Genomic DNA, 14,817 nt, shown 5'->3' with positions numbered 1-14,817 from the left:
TGTTAAAGATGCCTTTACTCTTGGGTTTAGTGTTGATTCATTATATCAAGTCGATGGAAGTCCGCTAGGTGTTATGTCTTGTGACACAACTCTTTAGTCCGAACTTTGGCATCGGAGGTTTTCCCACCTTCATTACAAAGCTCTACCCGATGTAAGATAGATGGTAACAGGGATGCCTGAATTCCAAGTAGAGAAAGAAGGTGTATGTCCGGGATGTGCCGAAGGAAAGCTAAAAAGGGGACCATTCCCTTCAAGTCAAAGCAAGACCTCCGATATATTACAACTAGTTCACTCAGACATATCAGGTATGATGCCTGTGAACTCCTTGGGAGGATACTCATATTATCTTACTTTTACAGATGACCATTCTCGAAAGACCTGGATATACTTCTTGAAAAAGAAGGATGAAGTGTTCCCTTGGTTCTGACACTTCAAAGCCCTAATCGAGAATCAAACCGAAAAGAAGATCAAGATCTTAAGAACTGACAATGGGACTGAATATGAATCTAATGAGTTCCATGATTTTTGTAAAGAGGCTGGCATCAAGAGGGAGACTACTACACCATATACTCCTGAACAAAATGGTGTGGCAGAAAGGAAGAACCGCACAATTATGGAAGCTGTCCGGGCCATGCTACATGATCAAAGTCTTCCTAAGTTTCTATGGGCTGAAGCTGCAAACACTGCCGTATATGTACAAAATCGATGCCCTCATCAAGCATTGGGTTCCTAAACTCCTGAAGAAATGTTCACCACCGGTCAAAGGGAAGTCGTGATTAGTCATGATGTCACCTTTGACAAAGATATGGCTCTCAACAAGGTGGACAATCTGCTGACTTTGAGTAGCTCTCTAGAAGCCAACACCGGGGAACTGAAAGAAAAGGATGATGAATCAATGCCTGATGTAGAAGAACCCATGGATCCAATTGATCCTCATCCACATGAGCCTTCCTCTTCTAGGAAGAGGCCTTCATGTCTTAGGGGGATACTTGATGATGCTGAAGGACATGCTGCACCCTGAGGAACCTTCCATCAAAGTAAGAAACTTAACAGGTATCAAGGATACCTGACCATCATGAGCACGATCATACAAAATGAACCTTCATCATTCTCAGATGTCATCAAGCATTAACTATGGAAGGATGCTATGACCATAGAATATGAGTCTATTATGGAAAATGATGTCTGGGAAGTAGTTCCCAGACCCTGGACAAGACAATTGTTACTTCAAAATGGCTTTACAAGATAAAGCATGCAGCAAATGGAAGTATGGAAAAATATAAGGTTCATTTTGTTGCTCTGGGTTTATCCCAGAAGGGAGGTATAGACTATGATATTTGCACCTGTTTCCAGATATAAGACCATCCGCTTGATCATAGCCCTTGTGGCTTCGCAAGGATGGAACCTACATTACATGGATGTTAAGACCGCGTTCTTGCATGGTTCTATTAAAGAAGAGGTCTATGTGGAGCAACCTGAAGGATTTGAGATTTATGATTGAAAATCTCATGTATGCAGGTTGAAGAAGGCTCTCTATGGGCTAAAGCAAGCACCCCGAGCATGGTATGAGAGGATCGATAGCTACTTGATGAAGCTGGGATTCACTAGGAGTGAAGCTGATCCTAACCTTTACTTTAAGGTTGAAGATGACAAGCCTCTCATACTGGTGTTGTATGTGGATGACCTCTTTCTAACATGTGCAAACCCTCTCATTCACAAATGTAAGAGGAAGATGGCTTCTGAATTTGAAATGAAGGACCAAGGACTTGAAGTGTGGCAGAAGCCAAGGGAAATTTTCCTATCTCAAGGAAAATATGTGGTAAATATATAGGAAAGATTCGGTATGATGGACTGCAAGCCTGTGACTACCTTGAGGATCTTAACTTTTAGAAGTTATATGGTAGTGATGTCGAACCAGACTTGGGAAATGCCTCTGAGTTTCAAAAACTCATTCGCATTGATGTTCTTGGTGAACCTCCGTCTGAACATATGTTTTGCAGTTAGCATCGTGAGCTCATATTTGGTTGAGCCTCACTGGATTGATGCCAGGAATCTTCTGAGATGTCTTTAGGACACAATCTCTCATGGATTAAGATACACTGCCGGAGATGTGAGACTACTTGGATATACTGATGTTGATTGGGCAGGCAGTGTGGTGGACCATAAGAGCACTTCCGGGTACTGTTTCACCTTGGGATCTGCTTCGATATCCTGGATGAGTAGGAAGCAGAAGTCGGTGGCTTTGAGCACCGCCGAAGCAGGATATATTGTTGCTAGCATAACCTCGTGTGAGGCAGTCTGGTTGCGAAAGCTCTTCAGTGAGCTGTTTGGATTTACATTGGATACCACTGTGATTCTCTGTAACAACCAGAGGTGGGATTCGATTATTGAGGAATCCCGTATTCGTCAATTGCTCCAGCAGATAGACATCATCTGGGATATGGTAAGTCGATGAGCAAGGAAGCTCCATCACATTAAGATGATGTACAGGTTGATACACCTTGTCAAAGCCCCGAGGAAAGATCTAATCTGTGATTTTCCCAAACGACTTGGAGTCGGCAAGAAACCCTTGTACAAGGGTCCTGCATGTTGCATACATTGAGCTCTGGGAGCTCTGAGGGCTTGCGGTTCCTACTGGAGCAACATATGACCACAGGGTGACTCACCCTCCCCTGGTGGTGCACACTGGAACAAGATGATTCGCTCTCTTGTGGGACAAGATGATTCGCTCTCTTGTGGAACAGGATGATTCGCTCTCCTGTGTAGCAGGATGATTAGTTCTCCTGTGAGGCCTGGATTGATGTGCTCTCCATGGCAGCCTGGATTGATGTGTTCTCCATGGCAATTGTAGCAGGATTGATGTGTTCTCCTGTGAGGACAGGATTGATTAGTTCTCCTGTCGAGGCATCCTACCCATGCAGTCTGGGACTCATGGGAAGTACCTCTCATCTGATCAATGAGCAGGGAAATGAAGTTAGGGACCATAGTAGTACCGATGGGCGCATCATTGTAACTACCATACTCCCTATGCTAGGATGACCTCCATTGATCTGGGATCAATGATACTGGTCTGGGACCAGTGGTAGGAGTTGTACCATACTATGACGCTGACTTCGAGTTGGTTGAGACTGGTCTGGGATCAGTGTTACATACTCTGAGACTGACTTTGAGTCAGTGGAGGATGATATTGGTCTGGGACCATTGGAGTTGTACTCACTATGACGCTGACTTTGGGTTGGTTGAAACTGGTCTGGGACCAGTGGTACATACTCTGAGACTGACTTTGAGTCAGTATGATACATCCTCGATCATTTCTTCTTCTTCATAATTCGGACAAAAGCAGAGTAGAACAGAACAATGCAAGAGAAGAGCAGAACAGAACAAAACAGTACAGATCAGTGTAGGGCAGAACAAGACAAAGCAGAACAGGCAAAATAGAGCAGAGCAGGGCAAGGGTCAGGCAGTACAAGGCAGTGCATTTGATGGATGAATAGTAACGACCGATAGACAGATTGCAGATGAAGTTCTCCATGGTTGAGAGGGAGTGTTAAAATTGGCAACCAGGGCAAAACTTCATGTGGGTCATCTTATTCATGGCTAATAATATTTTTATTAGATTCCTCTCGTCGAGAGGTGTAGGATTGATATAAAGATCATCCAATTCCGATAAGTATTCATGGAGATATGAATTTATTTTGATTATGGAATTATTATCAAGCCGACCTACAACTCATGTAGGCTCAGAAGCCCAACAGTCGCATCTATTCACCCACCAACGTTGTGTATAAATATAAGATGACTTTTCCTCATTTGGACTCACTCATCTCATCACATCTCTCTCTCTCTACTGCGCAGATATGAGTCTCTTCTCTACTGCGTTGAAATGGGTCTCTCTCTCTCACACATTTGAAGCCGGAAGCTGTTGAATTTGAAGCTGCAACTGCAGAAGTAAAGATTGACTAGCGTGGCCTAGAAGATCTCCTCATCTGAACTGCGTTGTAGGTTCATCTGAACCTCCTTTGAAAGCCGCAACTTTTGGTGGTGGAATGAAGTCAATCCGACGAACGGTTTGCAAGATATCGACTGCCCTAGTTTGAAGCCGGAAGCTGTTGAATTTGAAGCTGCAACTACAGAAGTAAAGATTGACTTGCGTGGCCTAGAAGATCTCCTCTTCGGAACTGCGCTGTAGGTTCATCTGAACCTCCTTTGAAAGCCGCAACTTTTGGTGGTGGAATGAAGTCAATCCGACGAACGGTTTGCAAGATATCGACTGCCCTAGTTTGATAATGAAGCCGCTAATGCTGATGCTACTAATCTAGGGTTTGCTACTGCTGATATGAATCAGATTTATTGTACTATTTCTCTCTGCTGAATTATTGAAGATAAAAGAAGATTTGATCAAAGGTTTTCCCCACACATTGTGGGGTTTGTCCCTGGCTAGCCGCCACATCTTGTGTCTCTTGTCTTGGTTTGTTTTCTGTCGATCGTTTAATGTTCTATCTGCACTTTACTTTATGTACATGTGATTGCTAATCGGTGGAATATAATAAGAAAAAGAAGTAAACTGTTATAAGCATAGAACATACCATAACTTAACACACCTTCAACATACGATCATGACAGATGGGTGAGGAGTCATAATCGTTGGCTCAGGTAGCAGATATGGTGGCACATCCAGCTATTTGGTGGCTGCAAGGGACAGGTGGCTGTTGGTTGAGGACCATCCAGGAGAAATAATTCTCCTATGGGTGTCACCCACGGGTGGTGGGTAACAGGCCACACCTCATTGTTGTCCCTTGGTCTGGCACTTGTCTTGTGAGATATTGTGAGATACCCTCACAAGACCTGCTAGATTTTGAGGCAACAGTCCCTTCATGGGCATTTAGGATTTGCCTGCACATCAATGTTTTATTTACTATCTAAAAACTTTGGTGCAGAAATGTGGTTTCAGACAAGGTCAGTCTAATATTTTTGTCAGCCTTGTTGGGAAGAAGTATGCATGAAATTGCCTGCCAAAGGTTGCCTCTTGATTTAGGATGCCAAGGAATTTTTCCCTAGCTTACTCTGACTTTATTTCCACTCTAGTAGCACTGAGGAAGAGGATACAAAATTTCACTGTATATACCCTTCACTTTTATTTTCAGCTGTGTGCATATCTACTTAGTTAATATAAAATGTTGATTTCAAAACAAAAAGTATGGAGTCCAAAATTGGAGTGATTTAGTAATCATTGAAAGTGATTGACGGAGTGAACAGTGAGGTGATTGATTACAACTTGTCTCCTTAACTAAGGAATTACAACTAAAAATATAGAGTATGATGCATTGCAACTTATCACCTGTTAATTCTCAACAGAAATACATAACTCTCATCAAACAACTTGTTTGTCTGATTATTGTAAATACACTCAACATTAAAAATAACAAAAGATGTTAAAACAATGCATAACACATGGTGCAACAAAAGGGAACAAAATATGGCATTTAAAAGATTATCTGGACAATCTGCAAAATATCTGTCATAGAAGATATATAATATATTAGAATGTTATTTAGACTGTTTAAATATTTTAGGATTTTCAATTTAATTTTTCTGTGAAACATTCTCAGTAGCAACTAAATATGAAATCCAGGCTTAAAGCCAAAAGACATATTCAATTAAATGAGATAAATTTTCTTGATACTTGGATACTTGGCAAAATATACTCACATTTGGCTGGGGAAAGAAATTAGTCCTTTCAACCTTAAATCTGTACTCTGGATCTGCAAAGGCAGCAATAAGGAGGAAACACCCAAATTAAAATATAGTTTGCAGGGAAAGGGTTTCCTTGTCTACAGTAACTTTGGTAAATATTGCATGCCATTTTTAGTGAGAACGAAAAAAAAATCTTGACAAATGGTGTTTACCTACATAAGTCAAGACAATAGAATTGATAGCTACCTCTTTACTTTTAGGCAGTGGTGATTCAATTAGGATGTTAAATAGAATCATTCAGCAATGAGTGAAATAGTTTTCACTGAAACATCGACACTATCCAATTATTCACTATCTGATAAAGTGAGTCAATGTAAGGAATATGAGATCTGATTGCAAGTTTTGCACATTTTATAAAGAGAATTAGTAAACGATTTTGTCACTTGTTTAGAAATTTGACTTATCTTCCTTTCTCTCTCCAATATCATATAAATCTCCATTTCTAAAATTCCACGCCAGAATATTAAATGGAATATTTCGCAATTTGGAAATTTTGATTTCAAATGTCTTCTCAGTCAATATATCAGGCAATAATTGGTCTAGATGAAACTTATCAACAAACATCAGAAAATACAAGAGTTTTCATTGTTTTTAAGTCTAAAGCAACAAAGCTCCTGGGGGGGAGGCGTAGTTCAATTGGCGATGGCCGTGAAAATGAAGTGTTATATCCGAGAAGGTTTGAGGTTCAAAATTCAAATCCCCCTGATTCACCAATGCCTGCGAAAGGGGCATACATTGTTGAAATTGGTAGCTTGGAAGGTACTCCAAACCCTAGGGTTTGGGGTTTTGGTGGGAATGCCACAAAATTGGTTTGTGGGCTTAGAACCCAAGATGGGGGTTTTGCACCCAAAGGTGTTGAGTCAAAACCAAGATGACTTTTATTGGTTTGACTGATGGAGATGATAGAGGACCTCTAGAAGAACTAGGGGCAGCAAAAATCATCGAAATCGGAGGTCTAGAAATGGAGATATCTATTTATTTATGTGCTGGTGGGTTAATTTGTCAACAAGATTAGATCGTGTTGGGTTAAAGAGTGTCCCGTGGACAAAGTTGTTGAAGCCACATGAATGCATAAAGGTTTGTTGGATGTACATTCACCATAATCCTAAGTGATTAACATCAAGAATATCACTGAAATATCGCAGGTCTGAGGCAGCTAGAAAGGACGAGTCTTAGGAGCATCTTCTTGGTTCGTAAGTGCGAGTTTCCTTGGAGGACAGGGCCACAGGTTTCAGAGGTGAGTGAGAGTAGTTCTGTGCATGGTTATTGAGTGTTTGCTTCTGTTCTGGCTGCAGCAAGTTTTGTAGTTGCAGCAGCATGTGTAGACCTTGTTTGGAGGGCCAAGAGGCCTAGTGAAGGCCCTCTCTCCTAGCCGCAACCACATGGAGTATAGCGCAGGTGGAACAAAGGATGATTCCCTTGAATAGAGGTGCAGATCTGTTGTCGTAGCAGCACCGCAGGCTGTAGGGTGCCCTGTGGAGGAACCCAAGACTAAAACAGTGCGTGGAGTGTTGATTTTGGGTAGCATTGGATGTGCTCTAGCTGTGAAATTTTGTGGAGGAGCTAGAACACATGAGATCTCCAAGACCCAGAAATCGTTTGGAGAAATTCCACCTGGATGAAGAGTTATTAAAATAATTAATATTTTTAATGGGGTTACTAAGTCTAAACTTAGGAAAATAAAAATATTAATGGGTATTAATAAAAATATGGGTAAGAAACTTCTAAGTCACGAGGATCAAGTCTGTTTTAATCTTAGCCGTTGATTAGGGACTTAATCTCGGTCATTGATTCATCAACAGGAAAAGTATAAGAGGAAGCTTGAAGATCAGTTGGAGATACACCAAGTGATCAAAGAGGTTCAATTTTTCTGGGGCGTGGTTTGCTGAGAAAATCGAACTGGTGATCTAAGTTGTAGCAAAGGGGCAGGGATAGTTGGGGTTCGAGGATCTTCTCCAAAGCCCCGAATACACAACAGAGAGAGGCAGAGATAAGCCAGAGGAGGTAGCGCAGACCAAGGGTGGTTGACACTGGGCTAGAAGGGCCCACGCATTGCCTGACGCAGTGCCAGGGCAGTGGAAAATTTGCTCTCCTGCAGAAGTCTGAATTTAGCCGGGGAGCAGCAGGATCAGCTGGGAAGGCTGATGTCAAAGCTCTAGGAGGCAGAGGAGGCAACGCAGAGCTGACGCAGTGTCTCAGAGTGCTCCACGCAAGCCCGCAAAGCTAATGCAAAGGGGCAACGCAGTTGTAGCCGGGGATAGTCAGTCCAGTTGACGGATATTTTATATTTTATCTCTGTAACAATATATTTTATCTTTGTAACTAGATAGCCGAGAGGGCATCCAGAGTTGTATTCAGAACTACTGCTTAATAATAGAAAACCCTCAGAGCTATTGCATCGGTTTTCCCGCATTAGGTTTTTCCAGGGACGTTTGTCCAAAAATAACGGTGTCCCTTGTGTGTTTGTCACATATCTATTTCAGTTTATGATCTGTATATCAGTGTAGTCTGTAGTACTGTTTTTCATCATTGTTTAAATAATTAAATAACTTGTTGAATGTAAAAACAAGTAGGAGATGATAAACTAGTGATTGTTGTAGGATTTATGATGTGTAGACTTAGAAATTTTCACATGGTATCAGAGCATTGCAGATCATAGGACACTGAAGACATCAACCAAGAGATCCAGTGAATTTGCTACAGAGAAGCAGTTGTCCTGAGTGACAACATTGTTTCAGAGGCAGAGGAGCAGCTGAAGGAGTGACGCAGAGCCAGAGAAGTGACGCAGAGGCTCATGCAATGCCTGCGTCAACATTTCGAGCCTGTAGAGGGTGACGCAGTACCCGAGAGGAGCTCACGCAGTGACTGCGTCAGCTCTCTGGGCCAGCACAGAGCCTGAGAGGCTCAAATCAGTCAGTTGTTAAGGCTTGAGGAGCAAAGCAGATTCGATCAGTGGAGCTGGTGGGACGTTGTTGTTGTTGGTGCAGAATAGTGTCTATGGAGACAAAGCCAAGGTAGAGGGAGTCACTGCCTTGATAGATTTCTAGCCAAAGAAATCTAGATCTGAGTTGCAGTAGCAAAGAAGGATTGGAGAGGAGTGATTCGACATTTGGCCGGAGGATTTCCGTGTAGGAAATCGGGACTCAAAGGGAGTTTAGAGGAGCTTGTTCCATAGAGGATTTCTAGTGCCAAAGAAATCCAAATCGGAGTCTTGTTGGATTAACAGCAGGAGAGGGAGAAGAGAACCAATCCTATATTTGTTGAGGAGAGATGGCAGTCAATGGATAGAGGGATCAGGACAGATTGGATGGAGCATCCAATTTTGTCATCTGGAAGGCCAGGATCCTGGCAGTCCTAGACAAAAATCACATCAAAGACTATGCCTTGAAGGTAGTTGTTGTTCCAGTCGATGTTGATCTGCTACAAAAGTACGAGGAGGCCTAGGCGAAGGCTAAATGCATGATTCTAGATGGGCTCAAAGATCATGTGGTCCCACACATTGCTGAGAAGGGCACGGCAAGGGAGATGTGGGAAATGCTGACCACCTTATACCAGGGGACTTCCGTTCAACGGAAGATGCTATTAGAGAATCAGCTGAGACAGTACCAAATGCAGAAGGGAGAAGAGAACGATCCCTTCCTTCTCAAGTTGCAAGGGATCCGAGACCAGTTGACTTCCGTAGGGTCTACACCAGATCTTGTGTTCATGGTCAGGACTGCCTTGAATGCAGTCACCGAAGAATGGGAGACATTTGTCCAAAGTATCTTGGGCAGAGCTTCTCTCCCCAGTTGGGAGGAAATGTGGGCAGCTCTTCAACAAGAAAAGATCAGGAAGTTAACCAAGGTAGGAAGTAGTGGCAAAGGAGCCTGGGTCAAGAAGGAGGAGGAGGATGCAACTCTCGCATCATCAGGAAAGCATGGGTAGCAGAAAAGGAAGAAAAAGGATATATCCAAGGTTAGATGATTCAGGTGTGACAAACTAGGACATTTCGCCACTCAGTGCCCCCGGAAGAAGGGCAAGGAAGAGGCTTCTGACTCGAAGGCTGCTCCAGCGAAAGCTGACAAGGAGGATGATGACGAGGATTGTGCCATGAGTGCTCATGCACCTCTGGAGAAGAGGTGGGGCAACATAGAGCTGTAGTCAGGAGGACTACATGAAGGCAAGATCCTTGAGGTGCCCAAACTCTTAGATCACATATGGCTATGGGAGCCCTTGACGACAGTAGCAAAATGACGGGTGTCGGTTGGTGCGAGGTGTGATGGAGCAATAATGGCAAAGCTAGAGTGCCAAAGTCTGAAGCAACGCAGTGGATGTTGTAGTAGTGCGAGAGGCACAGAGCAGATTGCAGCAGCGCAGTAGCAGCGGAGGGTCAGCACAAATTAGCAATAGAGGTAGCTTTAGCATCACAAGGCATCCATACTTACCAGCATGTCAGTTTTTGGGTGAAGTTTCAATTACTTGCTTCTCAGTAACTGAGTTGCAGTGCAGCAGTGAGCAGTGCCAGTGCTATGGGCAGCGTGATGTAGCATTTTGAGAGGGAGCTGCGGTACAGATGTAGCAGTGGCAGTCGTAGAGTCATGGGCAGTAGTACAGGATGCAATAGTGCAGTGGATGAAGGGAAGCAAGCCAAGCATCAGCAACACAAAGGACCGGTGCAGTGGATGAAGGGCAGCAAGCCAAGCATCAGCAACACAAAGGACTGGTGCAGTGGATCAATGTAATACTTCTATTGAGAAGAGTTGCTAGAGCACATTCCTCGCTAAGAGGGAGTGTTGATTTTGGGTAGCATCGGATGTGCTCTAGCTCCGAAATTTTGTGGAGAAGCTAGAACACATGAGATCTCCAAGACCCAGAAATCGTCTGGAGAAATTCCACCCAGATGAGGAGTTATTAAAATAATTAATATTTTTAATGGGGTTCCTAAGTCTAAACTTAGGAAAATAAAAATATTGGGGTATTAATAAGAATATGGGTAAGAAACTTCTAAGTGACGAGGATCAAGTTTGTTTTAATCTTATTCGTTGATTAGGGACTTAACTTCAGTCATCGATTCATCAACAGGGAAAGTCTAAGAAGAGGCTTGAGGGTCATTGGAGATACACCAAGTGATCAAAGAAGTTCGATTTTTCTAGGGCGTGGTTTGCTGAGAAAATCGAACTGGCGATCTGAGTTGCAGCAAAGGGGCAGGGATAGTTGGGGTTCGAGGATATTCTCTAAGACCCCGAATACACATTAAAGAGAGGCAGAGATAAGCCAGAGGAGGTAGCGTAGACCAAGGGAGGCTGACGTTGGGCCAGAAGGGCCCACACATTGCCTGACGTAGTACCAATGTAGGGGAAGAGCTGCCCTCCTGCAGAAGTCCGAATTCAGCCGAGGAGCAGTAGGATCAGTCGGGAACGCTGATGTCAGAGCTCTAGGAGGCAGCGCAGAGCTGACGCACTGTCTCAGAGTGCTCCACGCAGGCCGACGCAGCTAATGTGAAGGGGCAGCGCAGAGCTGACACAATGTCTCAGAGTGCTCCATGCAGGGCCATGCAGCTAATGCGAAGGGGCAGCGCAGTTGTAGTTGGTGATAGTTAGTCCAGTTGCCAGATCAGAGATATTTTGCAAGGTGAAGTGAGGTAATCTCACTTAGGTTTCTGCCAGTATATTTTATCTTTGTAACTGGATAATCGAGAGGGCATCCATAGTTGTATTCAAAACTATTGCTTAATAATAGAAAACCCTCAGAGTTGTTGCACCGATTTTCCCGCATTGGGTTTTTCTGGGGACGTTTATCCAAAAATAACGGTGTCCCTTTTGTGTTTGTCTCATATCTATTTCAGTTTATGATTTGTATGTCAGTGTAGTCTGCAGTAATGTTTTTCATCATTGTTTAAATAATTAAATAACTTGTTGAATGTAAAAACAAGTAGGAGATGATAAACCAATGATTGCGTAGGATTTTTGATGTGTAGATTCAGAAATTTTCACATGGAGAAGGCTAGAAGGGACAATAAAGAGAGGCACCCTGATTGGAGAAGGGAACACAGAGTTTGGAGCAAATTTTAGGGCTATTGGTGTGCCATGACGAAAGCTCAATTTGCACAGAACCTAAGGATGAGAGGAGCAGCAGGTGTTACAGACAACAAGAAATGTTGGCCTCTTGTTAATGTTATGTTTCTAGTTGATGTAGTACTCCAGATTGGACAGTTTGGTTGGACAATTGTGGACTATTGTAGGGCAGCGAGAAAGTGATCCAAGTGTGCCCTAAGTACAACACCCTAAAGGACTAGGGCAGCTATTAGAAAAGGCAGAGAAGAGAAGAGCTCAAGGTCTGATCAGCGAGGGAGAACAGAGCAACCAATCTTAGTTGATTGTGCAAAGGACATTTGACAATGATAGGTGGCAGCCCTCCTACCCTAAGTTTGTCTTCATTAGAGCAGCGCAGGAAGAAAATAGTGGGAAGAAGTCCTTAAGTCGTTGAGGAGCAACAGTGGGCAGGAAGTCTCGAATTGTTGTGTCCTTGAAGGACTAAGGAGCAACTAGTTAGCGTGAAGACCCTATGTGTTGGTTATAGATGGACTTATGATCAGCTAGAGGGTAGATTGGAGAGCCGTGTTCAATGGCCTAAAGGAGTTGGGACATTGATAAAGGCAAGAGTTGCAGAATGGGAGTGAAGGACCTACAATTGTGTTCAGGGTATGACAAAGAAGCTATGATTGTGCACTACATCAGCTAGACCGTCAGTGTATCTTGTTCTTGTATCTTGTACTTGTGGATGTATGAGGGCCATTATTCCTAGTACGGGAGACCTAGACTATTGTGTTATCAGTTTGTTAATATAACAAAGTTGGGTTATTGAAAATTGTAAAAGGTTGTATATATTTTGTGCACTAATAGATTTACTGTATGTATATTGTTACGTTGTGCAAAGTAGTTTGTTGTGATATTTGGATTGGTAGCATCAGTGATTGTAAGAATCTAACCTAGACTCTAGTATCGTGGAAAAACAACATAGTATCAAAGGTACTTTGAATGGCCACTGAATCAGAGTGTGAACAACAAAGTACAGCGTATGAGGGAGCTGGTCATATTATTGTTGAAGGGCTCATTGTGATGTTCCCAAATTTTGTGCATGCAAAAATCATTTAGGTGTTTTGCAAAATTTTGGAATTAATAAGGGGAAATATCATTTTGTGAGAGGGGAGAAATTATTATTTTAATGAGATGGCAGCAAAATAATATTTATTAGAGGAAGGAAAAATATTATTTTAATGGGAAATAGCAGCAAATAATATTTTATTGAAGAATGGAGGAAAAGTATTCTTTTATTGGAGAATGGCGGCAAAATAATATTTTATTGAAAATGAGGCAAATTATTATTTTATTCAAAATAGCGGCAAAATGTCTCCTAGTGGAAATTTGGCCCCATGAATGTATTCATAGGAAAAAGGAGGATCTAGAAGCTAGAGAGAGGCTCCATGAAAAATTATAAAAGGAAGGGGAACTTGTGATATTCCCACTTAGCAAATATTGCTAAGTGAAAAACAATTTTACTCAATTTTGTCATTTTTGGCTCTAAACTTAGGAAAAGTGGGTTAGGAGGACCCCACTTTGATTTTTGGAGGAAATAGCTTCCCAACATTAGGAAAAGGGAAAATTTAGAGAGAAGTGGGATGTGGGGACCACTCTCAAAAGAAAGGGGAATTCATACCCGCTTGAGCAATTTGACTTGGTGAAGAGGGAGAAGAGGGAATTCAACTTGGGGGGCCCACTTGGATGAGAGATGGGGCAACAAGCTAAATTGGGAGAAGGAGCATGATTTTGGGTCTTTTGCTAATTTGTGAATCGAACCCCCTTGTACGCTTGAACTGTTGAGCCAAGTCTGCATTGTGTTGTTCAGCACGAGATTTCCAAGCAGGAATATCAACTCCATCTTCACTGGAGTTCGAGTGCCACTCTATAGGAGACATCTTCACACTTCAGAGTTGTTACGGGACCAATTTGCAGGCACAACCAATCACTATTTGGAGCAAACTGGGCGCAGAAAAGGAGTGTCTATTTTTTGGGAGAGCCATCTTGGTGTTGGGCTGATTTCGAGACTTTGAGGGCTCATTTCCTTGTGTATTTGTTGGATATTTCAAGTGGGTTGCAAAGCTGATTTGGGGGCTATCATTTTGGCTGAGTTTTCTTATTCTAAGTCTACACAAAAGAAGTTCCAAGCCTATGCAATTCATAGTGAAAGCTACACGTGGGAGAGATTTGGGCAGGGAACTTGGAGATGGGCTTTGCTAGGAGCTATAAGGAGGATGATTAGAGGATTTGCTCAACATTATGGAGGGGTTTTTGGTAGCTGATTCCCTATAGTGTGAATTACCCAGCTGGAGGAGTTCACTATAATTGAGCTAATTTAGAAGGTTGGAACTAGGCCCAACCCTTGTTGGGATTTTTTGGGTTTGAGGGGAGTCCAAGATTAATTTGGCTGAATTTTCTGAGCACTCTAGAGGGCTCAAACAAGGGTCTCTTTCCAACTAGCAGTTGTAGATTTTCAGGGCCAGCACAAAAGCTTGAGGAGGAAGCACTTCATAGCATCAAAGCAGCACATTTTCTAGCCTGGGATTTGTCCAGCTTGCTTTGGCAAGCCCAAGTGCACATATTCCATACATTTGTACTCTCCTCTTTGATAATAAAATGGCTTAGCTTGGTGCAGTTTTTGGTTGAATTTGTTGGTGTCTAATTGCTTGTTAATTTTGTGTGTTGCATGGTGCAATTTGCTTTGTTTATCATTGTTATTTCCTATTAGGAATATTACAGTGTATCAAAGCTCTAGTCTTGGCTCAGAGGCGGGGACACTTCTATGAACACAAAGGAAAAGCAGAACATTACTTACCGACAGTAGAGATACAGGAGTCAGGAGAGGGAGTTGGAGATTAGACCTGATACTGAGACCCCAGAACAAGAGGTAGATGAAATAGACATGATGGAACCCAAGAGCAAAGACCAGACAAATTTTGATAGCCTCTTGGGGGCCCTGAATGACTTGGCCAGGGATTAGAAGGAAAAGCTGGAAGAGATTAAGCAA

At 42.6% G+C, this 14,817-nt stretch overlaps 1 protein-coding gene across 3 annotated transcripts in view; it reads right to left on the bottom strand.

Annotated features, from left to right (window-relative positions):
- PFC1 (Ribosomal RNA adenine dimethylase family protein) overlaps positions 1-14,817 on the bottom strand; it is a 403,194-nt gene that overhangs the window by 58,955 nt on the left and 329,422 nt on the right. For all 3 annotated transcript variants that reach the window (XM_089406247.1, XM_089406245.1, XM_089406246.1), the window contains one exon: positions 5,710-5,762. In XM_089406247.1, the coding sequence (XP_089262373.1) occupies positions 5,710-5,762 (53 nt within the window). The remainder of the gene's footprint in view (positions 1-5,709; positions 5,763-14,817) is intronic.

Source organism: Pinus tabuliformis, chromosome 2_2 (genome assembly GCF_031772625.1).
Source record: "Pinus tabuliformis cultivar Carrire ecotype Pingquan chromosome 2_2, CPIR1, whole genome shotgun sequence".
Classification (NCBI taxonomy): domain Eukaryota; kingdom Viridiplantae; phylum Streptophyta; class Pinopsida; order Pinales; family Pinaceae; genus Pinus; species Pinus tabuliformis.
The sequence above is the reverse complement of the archived record's forward strand: the minus strand, read 5'-3'. Positions and strand labels throughout refer to the sequence as shown.